Source organism: Equus asinus, chromosome 3, assembly GCF_041296235.1.
Source record: "Equus asinus isolate D_3611 breed Donkey chromosome 3, EquAss-T2T_v2, whole genome shotgun sequence".
In the NCBI taxonomy this organism is placed as follows: domain Eukaryota; kingdom Metazoa; phylum Chordata; class Mammalia; order Perissodactyla; family Equidae; genus Equus; species Equus asinus.
The window spans coordinates 79,146,018-79,158,261 of NC_091792.1; the positions used below are offsets into that span (position 1 = coordinate 79,146,018).

The window sequence follows — 12,244 nt, forward strand, 5'->3', positions numbered from 1 at the left end:
GAGGCAGGCATTGTGAGAGTTACTAAAAATTTTTAAAAAGGATTAGTTGATAATCAAAAACAGATACATATAATTTTATTTAAAATCAAATATATTAATTTTTAAAATTTAACTGTGAAATGAGATTGGTCAAAACTAATGCAAACTGGCTATCTCTGAGTGACATTCTATGGATAGTTTGTATTTTATTCTTATGCTCAATCGTCTTTTCTAAATTTCTATATTGAGCCTATATTGTTTCTGTAATAAGGGAAGAAAATAGTTAAAACAAACCAATCCGTCTAGTAGTTCCAGCCCACTCATTATGAAAGCTTAAGCTAATTTGACTGTGGCACTTTCTGCTTTCTCCCTATTGAGGCTAGAAAGAGGAGCCTTTTTGCTTTTCCAAATGTTCGATTTGTTTCTTAATTTAAACTTCGTGAGTCTACCTCTGAAGATCAAATGACCAGCTGTAATTCCCCAATTAAATTGTGTATGGTGTGACAGAAAAAAAGGTTATTAGACTTTTAAAAAATTAACTTGAAATTCTTGTGAATTAATTTACTTTATATATATGTATGTATGTATTTTTTCCCTTTTCTGCATTCTCAGTCCTTATGGTAGTGGTTTCTAAACTTTTGCATCTCACAATATCCTGCAGTCATTTCTTTGATTTTGCCCTAACCTCAGTTTCCTAAGTGATTTTCGTATATTCTTTATATTTAAGATAATAAAAACAAATTTATGTTAAAAAATTGTAGTCAAAGGAAAACAGGAATTATTCCCACTATCTCTTATTTATCTGGGTATTAAGAGATACTGGTTCACTGATATGACTTTGTTTAAAACCTCATTGGAGAATAGTTATCGGTATGATTCATCTTAGCTCTGAAGTATTCTATCAGGTTTTAAATAGTGGTGGCTATTCTAGGGCACCCATGTTTTCAATATTTCACACTGTGGAAGATTGACCCTGGTATTGAAAAGGGAAGCCCACATTCTGTCTATCCAGTTTGGAAACCCAGCAATATTCTCCTGTTCCTCTCCCTGGGGAGGGGCTGGGTGGCTGACCCCATTTGCTGGCGGCAGGAGAGGGGACTGTCTGCGCTGACCTGGATGTCCAAAAGGGTGGATGCCCTCATTTGAAAAATTTGGACACTTACAAGCAAACGATCTGGCCAAAAAATGCAGTCCCTGTGTGGTGGTGGGGGGTGTGGGGTGTGAGAGAGACAGAGGCGGAGGCACAGAGAGAGACATATTCATTTACTGATTATCTTCTCCATGCCGGATCTTTCGTATTTGTGATCTGATATGAATAGTTCACCTTAGGCCCTAAAATTTATTGGGGACAGATGGTTGTCCAGTTTTATGCACTTTTCAGAAGGTTACAGAAACATGTCAACTCCAAATCTGTGATGAGTGTGTTCCGATGAAACACTGCATTGTTAGTCTTTGTTATGACAGGGAGGAGAAAGCAGCATATGGCGATGTTTCAGCAGGCGAGCCCTGGGCCTTTGCCTGTGCTGGGCACTCTCACCCCTCGGGGATGCTGCCTTCTCCCGCCCTATCCAAACCTCCCTGCAGCCTCAGCTGAAGCACCGATCCTTCCTTCTCCAGCCCTGGCTGGGAGCTGGGGGAGTGAGTCTGGCTCTCAGCTGGACCCCGGCCTGCCCAGCAGAGGCCTGTGTTGAAGGTCATTGCTGCCCTTTGCTTACAGCTTAATACAGAGAATAGAATATTACCACATAGCAAAGATTTGTCAGTCTTGCTTAGTGCCTTGTTTGATGCCCTCATTTTTGAATGCAAGCATGCGTTCCTTTTTTTCTTGCATTCCTTTTGAATCACTTTTTCATTAATTTCTGAAATTGTTTTACCCATAAACATGACAGTCTTCACCCTGGAAGATATCTCTATGAGTAGGTGGGTTGCTTGAATAATCTCTCCTCTGATTAGCTGCCTTGTTGCCTAGGTAGATTTTTCCTCTGGAACTTAACAATTTGTCCTTGTTTTGGGGGGATTTTGCATTGCGTCTCTTTTGCCTTTGTCTTTGAGGATGTGGTCCTGCTGAGTAGGCTAGGAGGTCTTGCTGCCTGGCTTAAAGATGCGGAGGCAGCTGGGGAAACAGCTGTAGTAAGGAACAGCTAGCCTGCTTTTCTGGTTACTGCGAGCTATGAGCGCTTTGAAAAGCAGCTGCTGGAGTCAGTCCTCTAATTCCAGCAGGAGCGCAGGATCCTGTGTTTGAATTTGAACATTCTGTGGCTTGGTCACCTCAGCTTGTTGTCACGGCTGTTTCTTCCCATGCACAGGACTGCCTTTTCCCTGCGACTTTTCCTCATCTGTTAAAGATGCAGGAGGAAGCTGACCTGCAAAGGGAGGGGCTGCAAGGCACCCAGCAGGGCGGAGCGAATGCCGGGAGCAGTCTCTGAATGGCTTTCCCGCAAGGACAGGAAGCGTCCTTTTCATCTTGCAGAAGCAGTCTGCCTCATTGGCAGATCCACCCCATGCTGACCTGAATGGTCCTCCACCTCCCTGCTAGTTCTTAACCCTCAGATCCATCCTACATTCTCAACTGTGACCTTTGAGTGTATTTTGTTTCTCTAAGTTGATTCAACATCTTTGCTTTTGGGGGTTGGGGTATAATTTATAGTGACTGTTAAGGTTTAATTATTCAAGGAACATATTTCCACTGTTTGACAGAAATGCTCACGTGACTGTTCTGCTGTTGTCAGGTCATTTGGGTCACACAGATGTATTTTAACAATCAAAGGAACTGTGGCACCCCATGATATGCATTCAGTGAGGGTCAGCCACATTCTCTGTGTTTGCAGACTTCAGTGTTCCTTCTTTTTACAGACATTTTGTTGTTACAGTCACCCTGATGGCTTTGTTTCGCATTGAATGTATTTGGTATTTGGGTTTAGGTTAGGCCTCCGAAAGGCAAAAAGTAACTTTGCTTTTGTTTTTCCTCATTGTCATATACAAGTTCAACCAATCCGTGCCTGCTAGTGTCTGTTGTTTTGGTGTGTGGAAGGTGGAGAGCACTGATCGGGAAGCTGGGCCCTCGTCCTGTGCGCTGGCTCGGGATCCTCTGGACCAGGTACTGTGCTTGGGGCCTCACACATCTCCCCTGCGGAGTGACGGGGAGATGGCCCGGTCTGCTCAGCCTCCAGTGGTCCACGGTCCTTTCCCTGTGTCTGCAAATCACAGCAATCATTACAACCTACTGAGGGAAGAAGTGTGGGAGAACCCAGGTGTTCTTGGAGCTCGACACATGACTAAATGAAGACGTTGATACTTGAGGCTTCGTTACAATCAGGTCAAGTGAAGGCTTAGGTTGTAGTTGGAGAGTGAGTCTTTCTGGGAGTTAAGGATGCCCTTGAATTAATGTAACTCAGCCACCTTATTTCTCTACTTCTGCAGAGGAGGAAGACATTTCCTCTACCCTCTCTGGGTTCGTCTGGCCAGAGAATGAATTAAATTCACATATAGCAGGAGAAAATTAAACAAAGCTTTATAACACGTATACATGGGAGAGGTCAGGCAAACTGAGCAATTCGCCAAAATGGGTGAAGCCCCCACCTTAAACATCATATCCAGCTAAAGACAAAGGAGGATGTTGGGGGTGGGGGGAGTCAGTTACAGGAGGTTATCAGACAAGCACAATAAACAAATGCAGATTTAAGTCCTTGCCTTCCCCATTTATTAAGGGTTTCTAGAGATAAGGTCATCCCCCCTTCTTCCTGGTAGAGAGGGAGATATCTTTACAGATGGAGATTTCCCTTACAATGTAAATGTCTCCTAACAAAGGGTAAGTAAATTCTACTTTTCAGTTGCTTGCCTGTCTGCAAAGTAACCAGCGCCAAATAATCATGCCAAAGAGACATATGTTGGGGTGGCCAATCCCAGGCCCCCACACTTCCATGTCGTCTTCTACTTTTTTTTCCTCTTAGACAACTCACTAAAACTTTCTTTTCCTGACAACGTCTTGACAAAGAAGTAGACTGTATAGGAATATAAAAGGAGCTGGCATATTTTCGAGGATTTTAAAGGTCAGTGTATTGGCCACAGCTACATACATGGGAGTTGTCTTGAAGACTGCTTTCATGAAGAAGCAGCATGTGTTAGCCTGGGCTGTGTAGCTGCTTACTCTTTCTACAGATTCCCGTCCAAGTCAGACCCAAGATAGTTGGTTGGTTTGTTTTTAAAAAGAATCCACTGAATCAACTTTGGAAAAACCTGAAAATGAGTCAGTGTCCAGAACCATGTTTTCTGCCGTCCCTTGGGTTGCCTGCCTGGTTGAGGGTACGTGGAACAACTTCAGAGAGCAGGACAGCAATGGGACACCCCTGGTCTGCGGGCCAGCGGAGGACTCAAGCTGTCAAGAGAGCAGGCGGCCTTGCCTTTCCACCCTGCTTGATAAAAAGTTCCTGTCCTTTTTGGGCCCAGAGTTGATCACTCGGGGTGAAGAGAGGACGTAAAATTTGGTGTAACTGGGAGGAAGACCTGGGAGGGGATATTAAGTCATTTAATGATCTTTCTTCCTTCCTATCCCCATCCTCAGTGTTTTGTCCATTTTTGAAATGATCTTGCATTCCACTTTAGGACAGCTGGGGGTGGTAGGTATTCTTTAAGAAAAGGTCACTCGTTAGTGCTAGGAGAGAGATGGTAGGAAGCTGTGTTCTAGAAGTGAGTCTTAATTTATAAGAGGGAGCTCTCCTTAACCAGAAGCAGGGTTATATATTTTTAAATTAGCAAATGAAAAGACGTGACCACGTAGTACCAGTAAAATTATTAATTATTGAAGACTCTAAATGTGCTTTGTGAACCTAAACTACTTGAATTCTCCATGGCTTCTGGAAGGAAGGGTTGTACTCCATTTGGAAGAAGAGGAAAGGGAAAAATATGTTGGTCTGCTGTATCTGGTGACGATATGATAGGCTTGTAAATCTTCATGTTGGGTTTTTAACTCCACAGTCTTAGTTTTTTCGTTTAGTGGCACCGAAGGAAGTTAACAGGATGAGCTCCAGAGGAGCGCCATGTCAGAAGCCATGGAGGCTGGGATGCTACCCACACCCTTTGGGGGTTGCCTTCTTTGTTTTCCTGCCGGAGGCTCTTACAAGCAGCTGATTCTCCACTGAGAGGAGGTCAAAGGAAACAGCAAAGGAGCCAGTTTGAACGGGTGGTGTTGGTTGGTAGGAGGTGCCTAGAAGGCAGAACTAAAATCTTTAGGTGGAAATTAAAGAAAAGTGAATTTCAAATCAGTGTAAAGAATGGCTTTACACTAGACCAGCAAAAAGGGAAAGCTGTTTTGTGAGGCAGAGGTTTTTGTCATTACAGATATTAAAGAAAGATTAGTGTGGCCTTTTGGGGGAAGTATTCTAGGGTAGGGATCAGCAAACTTTTCCCGTAAGGGATCAGATAGTAAGTACGTTAGGCTTTTTGGTCCTGTGGGCTTTGTTGTAATGCTCAGCTCTGCCCTTGCGGTGCAAAGGCAGCCACAGGCTCTCTGTGCACAGCGGAGCACGGCTGTTGTCCTAGCCTGCTTGGGCCACCACAGCAAGATGCCGTTGACTGGGGGCTTCAGCAGCAGCAACTGATTTCTCACAGTTCTGGAAGCTCAGAAGTTCAAGGTCAAGGTGCTGGCCGATTCAGTTTGTGGTGAGGGCTCTCTTCCTGGTTTGTAGATGCTACCTTTTTTGCTGTATCCTCACATCATGGGGGTGGGATGAGGAGAGAAAGATAGATAGATAGGTGGACATCTTCCTCTTCTTATAAGGCCACAGTCCTATCAGATTAGGGTACCACCCTTATGACCTCATTTAACTTAATTCCCTCCTGAAGATCTTGTCTCCAGATACAATCGCATTGGGGGTTAGGGCTTCAGCGTGTGAATTTTTTTGGTGGGGGAGAGACACAATTTAGTCCATAGCCGCTGTGTTCCAATAAAATTGTGTAAATAAAATTTTATTTACAAAAATAGGAGGTAGGCCAGATCTGGCCCGAGGCCCCTAGTTTGCCGGCCGATGTCTAGGGAATCAAACATCATCAGAAGGTGGGCTGGGTGAGCTATCAGCATACTTCTAGTGCAGAAGTTCTATGGATCTGTGCTGCTATGGTTGAAGACTCAGCCAAAAGACATATTTGGTGTCTGTCATAGCTTGATATCATCAGAACAAATGCTCCCCTATGTAATAAGACCCCTTCACCACTGTAAAAATCTTGACCACCACAAAGACATGGTTTTGGTGAAATTACTTGGGTGAAATTGGTGTAACTTAGGGGTTAAGTGTACAGTCTCTGGTTTCAGACCGTCTTGGTTCATATCCAAGCTCTGCTGTTTAACTAGCTGTGTGACCTTGGGCAAGTTAATTTATCTGTGCCTCAGTTTTCTCATCTCCTATAAAATGACGATAATAATAGAATTTACCTTATAGCCATGTTATTATGCTTAAGTAGGTTAATACATGTTGTGAGTATAAAACAATGCCTAGCTCATAGTCATTTCTTGAGAAATGCTATCTATTATTCTTTCTTTCTTTCTTTCTTTTTTATTGGCACCTGAGTGAACAACTGTTGCCAATCTTTTTTTTTTCCTGCTTTTTCTCCCCAAATCCTCCCAGTACGTAGTTGTATGTTTTAGTTGTGGATCTTTCTAGTTGTGGCATGTGGGACGCTGCCTCAGGATGACTTGATGAGCGGTGCCATGTCCATGTCCAGGATCTGAACCAGCGAAACCCTGGGCCGCTGAAGCGGAGCATGAACTTAACCACTCGGGTGCGGGGCCGGCCCCATGTTATTATTTCTTGAAATAAGAGATAGTAAGGGAAGCCAGAGGGAATATGATAGGGAGCTAAAGGTCATGTAACTGTCAAAGATTTAGGGATATTTTAGAAAATCAACAGCTTTGAGTAAGATTGGAGCCTGTGCTTCTGTTTAAATACAATGAAAATGCCATAGAGGGAAAACTGAGAGACTTAGTCTATACGTGGTAGGAGAAAGGTATCTTTAACAAAAAAGTGTGGTTGTCTTGATATATTTCACTGTTTCTTAGAAAAACTTGGAGGCTATGGATCGGTAAACTGCAAAATTGGCTGGATCAGAGCAAACCTAATTCAGGGCTCATTGACTAGCGTTCCCGAGTATGGATTATTTAATAAATAAAAATAGTTCTTAAGTCCAGAATTCGTTTACTTCAGTGTGCGTCAGAGCCATCTAGACTTCTGGCTGATGCGAGATGCAAATGGTGAGATGTGGTGCGGTCGTCGCTAGCACAGGGCTCCCGTGGGTCTGCATTTGTGAGGAATGCCAGTTGCGAAGTCTTTGGTCATTGATCAGCATACAAACTTATCTTTTCTTTCTTTTGCAGTAAGCCATGATTATCAATCGCCTCCTTATTGTAGGAGAAGGCTCCCTAAGATAATTCCTAGCTGATAACCTTCTTCCTTCTTCAGAGAGAACAGAAACTCCCTCAGTTTCTCGTCATGAATCATACAAACTTAAGTACACTGGCACTGCCACTGCTCTCCTCCTTTCCGTGGCAGGAAGGAATGAGACGTTTCGTTGGTGGCTCTGACGCACTGCCCATCCAGCCTTTTTGAGCGCTTCATCTCTGGTTCCTCCTGTGTAACCTGAAAAACACGGGTCTGCTTTTCCACCCTGCTCTTGCCCATGCCTGCTTTGGCATACTGTCTTATTAAAAACCAAAATCAGAGCCAGCCCTGATGGCCTAGTGGTTAACGTTCTGCACTCTCACCTCTTCAGTGGCCCAGGTTCGTTTGCCATCGCAGAACCACACCACCCGTCTCTCAATTGCCATAGTGTGGCGGGGGCTCACATAGAAGAACTAGAAGGACTTACAACTATAACTGGGGCTTTGGGGAGGGAAAAAAAGAGGAAGATAGGCAACAGGTGTTAGCTCAATGTGAATCTTTCCCTAAAAAAAAACAAAAACGGAAGAATTATTTTTCTTAATTTAAAACAAACAAACAAAAAACACAAATCCAATTCTGGAGACATTAAACAAACAAAGTAAATTTAATGGATGATGGAGGAAGGGGTTATATTGCACATAATATGAAACACTACTTCAAACCCTCTTGAAGCTTCTGCTCCATCCCCAGACTCCACTTGCAAAGTCCCGTTCCTTAAGGCAGCCATCTCTTCTTCCTTTCCTCCCTATCACCTTCCTCTTCAGCCTTGCTCCCTCCTCTTTTTCTTTTCCTGCTCTCCATTCCTGGATTTCTTTTCCATTCTCCAGGTGCAGTATTTGCAGTAGCCTAAATCCAAAATACATTCTAAGCGTTATATTTAAATACAGTGAATATTTCTGGTGCCTGTAAATTGTTATCTTTTTGCACAGATAGAAATTTAGTGTCTCTGCTTCTTCCATTTGCATCCTGGTATATGACTGTGCTGGGACCCCTAGTGATTTTTTAAAATGCAAGTCTGATCATGTACGCTTTTTGATGAAAAGTCTTCAATGGCTCCCCATTGATCTAGGGTGAAGTTGCGGAGCTCCGCCCGGGAGCCGGCGTGAGCTGGACCTGCTTGCTCCTCGTCGTGCTGCTCTCCCTCACTGGTCTCACCACCGCTCAGGTCCTTGCTACGTGTTGCTCCTTCTCACGCCTGGCTCTCACACCTTCCATCGCGGGCTTGGAAGACTTGTTGTCTTCCTCTGAAGTTAGCTGAAACGTCCTTCTGGCCTCATCTAGATAGCTTACCCTTTATAAGTTGGGTGTCCTTCCTTGCGGTGAATATTTTCTCAGAAGAGCCTTTAATTTTTCCGTCTTAGTGTTGTCACAGTTTTGTACTCGTCTTTATTGCATTAGACCTCTCATGAAGGCAGGGGCCGTGTTTACCCTGGTCATTGTTGAGTTCTCATCACTTAGCAAGGTGCATGGCATGTGGAGGGATCTCAGTGAATACTTCTTGGGTAAATGCTCTACGTGTAAAATATATCTTTTTTTTTCACATTTGATTAATTCTAATACATCTAAGTTTATACTTTATCATATGGCTTAAAAACGCTCATTATTTTTACTTTATGAAAAGGAACAAGCGTCAATCAACCTTGGAAAATTTATGTTATCTTTTCAGTGGTAATTTTCTATTTGTGCTCTATTTGTAAAGTTTTTGTGACTTATGATTGTAATGTTTGTAGAGTACAAGTATATATAAAATATATAATTTCATTTATTCTTCTTTAGAATTAAAGATTAAAAGAGAATGTCTACGGGGCTGGCCCCGTGGCCGAGTGGTTAAGTCTGTGCGCTCCGCTGCAGGCGGCCCAGTGTTTCGTTGGTTCGAATCCTGGGCACGGACATGGCACTGCTCATCAAACCACGCTGAGGCGGCGTCCCACATGCTACAACTAGAAGGACCCACAGCAAAGAATATAAAACTATGTACCGGGGGGCTTTGGGGAGAAAAAGGAAAAAATAAAATCTTTAAAAAAAAAAAAAAAAAGAGAGAATGTCTACTGTACTTTTTATCATGACAGCACTTGTGAGGTACTTACTGCTTTAAAAGCTGCTTTGGTCTTTCCGTCAATGAATCCTAAGGCATGCAGTGATAATTCTTAGCATGTTATGTATATATTTATCTATGTATATGTTTTTTCTTTTTCTCTTTATGCCATAGATGCCGGTGCCCAGGAGTGGAATCTTGAAATAGAGTCTTCTTTTGATGTTGTCAGCTCAAAGCCAGTTTATGGTCATGTGATGGTGGCCCTCCCTAAGTTGCAAACACAGCAGACACAAGGCATCGAACTTCAGCCCGGGGAAAGGGTTGTTGAGCTGTTTGTGAAAATTAACAAGGTGAACGATGGCACTTCCTGAAAGTACTAGATAAAAAGCAATACTGTTCAGAAGAAATGCTTAGAAAGAAGGGACTGAGTATGAAAGAAAGATGTATTTTTTCTATTTTCTCCTTCACTTTTAACCTATCATATATTTTTTGGGTGTGCGAGCTAAGGAATGATTTTCCCAAATTTTAAGATTGAGAAAATGGAGAATATGTGATCAATTTGGCATCTTTTCCTCCTAAGAAGTCAGGTGTGTTACTTTTTTTTTTTTTGCAGTATTTGTAGTATCCTAAACCTAAAATACATCCTAAGCATTATATTTAAATACAGTGAATATTTTTGGTGCCTGTAAATTATTTTGAACATTGGTGCTTTTTCTGCACGCAGAATTCGAATTCTAAACTTATGGTCTTTCATGGGTAGGTGTGGGCTGGATTTTGCCTTTTCTTTTTCTTTCTTTTTATTCTTCTAATTGATAATTGTGAACTGAAAAGGATGGAGCAAGTCGACGTTCAGTAACTGTTCAGATAAAGTAAAAACTCAAAACAATTTCTAGTTTTCAGCTTGAAAGAAGTCAACCTCAAAGTCCAATTCTAAATGTTAAGAATGTGGAATAAATGTAAGTTTGAGTGTTAAAAACGGAAAGGGTTGTTTTTCTGCACACCTGTGTGTCCTGCTCTTTCCCTTCCATTTGGTGTATTGATCCATGCTAAAATCCTGGTGTGTTGATCTTTAAATATTATCTGTGGATTGGTATCATTTGGCATGATAGAGGGAGGGCGATTTATCTTGTTTTAGAAACTAGAATTTCTGTGTTTGACTATGAAAAGTTGATATAATGCTCTGAATCACTCTATTATTTTGCTGAAAATATGCCACAGATTTCTTAGAATGACTTATGTTATGTTTTAAAAGAATATTTCTGTAGAAACTTGGTGGCCTCATGGACATGGAAACCAGACTGGGTACAACATGACAATTCTTTTTGAACTGGAAGAAGGCTTAAGTATTGAAAAATCAGCTAAGGTAAGCAAATGCTTTAAAATATTTTGTGGAAAAAAGTATATTTCTTATTAAATAGTAATACAGATTTTTTCGTATGAAAGGAAGAAACCAATAAAGCTCCTGTAACCCCACCACTCAGAGATAATCACTAGTAACAGTTATATGCATTCAAGACCTTCTGTGTGTGTGTATGTGTGTATGTATTTATTTATTTTTTATTGCGGTCATATTGGTTTATAACAGTGTATAAATTTCGGGTGTGCATCGTTATATTTCAGTTTCTGTGTAGACTACATTGTGTTCACCACCAAAGTCTAGTTGCCGTCTGTCACTGTACACGTGTGTCCCTTTACCCCTTTCACCTTCCTCATGCCCCACTTCCCCTCTGGTAGTGACTAATCTGTTCTCTGTATTTATGTGTTTGTTTGTTTGTTTATCTTCCACGTATGAGTGAAGTCATAGGGTATTTGTCTTTCTCTATCTGACTTATTTTGCTTATCATAATGTCCTCAAGGTCCATGCATGTTGTCCCAAATGGCAGGATTTCATCTTTTTTTTTGGCTGAGTAGTTTTCCAATGTGTGTGTATATCTATATCTATATCTGTATTTATATCTATATATATGTATCTATATATGTAGATAGATTTACATCTATCTAAATATCTATAACACATCTTCTTTATCCATTCATCTGTTGATAGGCACATGGGTTGTTTCAAGTCTTGGGTATTGTGAAAGATGCTGCAGTAAACATAGGGATGCATAAGTCTTTTTGAATTGTCAATTTCATGTTTTTTGGATAAATACCCAGAAGTGGAATAGCTGGATCATATGGTAGCTCTATTTTTAATTTTTTGAAGAGTTTCCATACTGTTTTTCATCATGGCTGCACCAGTTTGCACTCCCACCAGCAGGGTATGAGGGTTCCCTTTTCTCCATATCCTCTCCAACACTTGTTATTTCTTGTCTTTTTAATAATAGCCATTCTGACAGTTGTGAGGTAATATCTTATTGTGGTTTTGATTTGCATTTCTCTAATAATTAGTGATGTTGAACATTTTTTTTTTTTTGAGGAAGATTAGCCCTGAGCTAACATCTGCTTCCAATCCTCCTCTGTTTTGCTGAGGAAGACTGGCCCTGAGCTAACATCCGTGACCATCTTCCTCTGTTTTATGTGGGATGCCTGCCACAGCATGGCTTGATAAGTGGTGCATAGGTCCGTATCCAGGATCCAAACTGGCAAACCCTGGGCCACCAAAGCAGAATGTGCGAACTTAACCGCTACACCACTGGGCTGGCCCCCAAACATCTTTTTATGTGCCTGTTAGCCATCTGTAAATCTTTGGAAAAATGTTTAATTGGGTAGTTTGTCTTTTTGTTGTTAAGCTGTATGAGTTTTTAATATATTTTGGATATTAAGCCCTTATCTAAGATTTGCAAGTATCTTTTCCCAGTTG

General features: G+C 41.6%; 1 protein-coding gene across 3 annotated transcripts in view; it reads left to right on the top strand.

The window, feature by feature from the left end:
• MANBA (mannosidase beta) overlaps nt 1-12,244 on the top strand; it is a 120,724-nt gene that overhangs the window by 24,317 nt on the left and 84,163 nt on the right. For all 3 annotated transcript variants that reach the window (XM_044766393.2, XM_044766394.2, XM_044766392.2), the window contains exons 6-7: nt 9,619-9,794; nt 10,697-10,807. In XM_044766393.2, the coding sequence (XP_044622328.2) occupies nt 9,619-9,794; nt 10,697-10,807 (287 nt within the window). The remainder of the gene's footprint in view (nt 1-9,618; nt 9,795-10,696; nt 10,808-12,244) is intronic.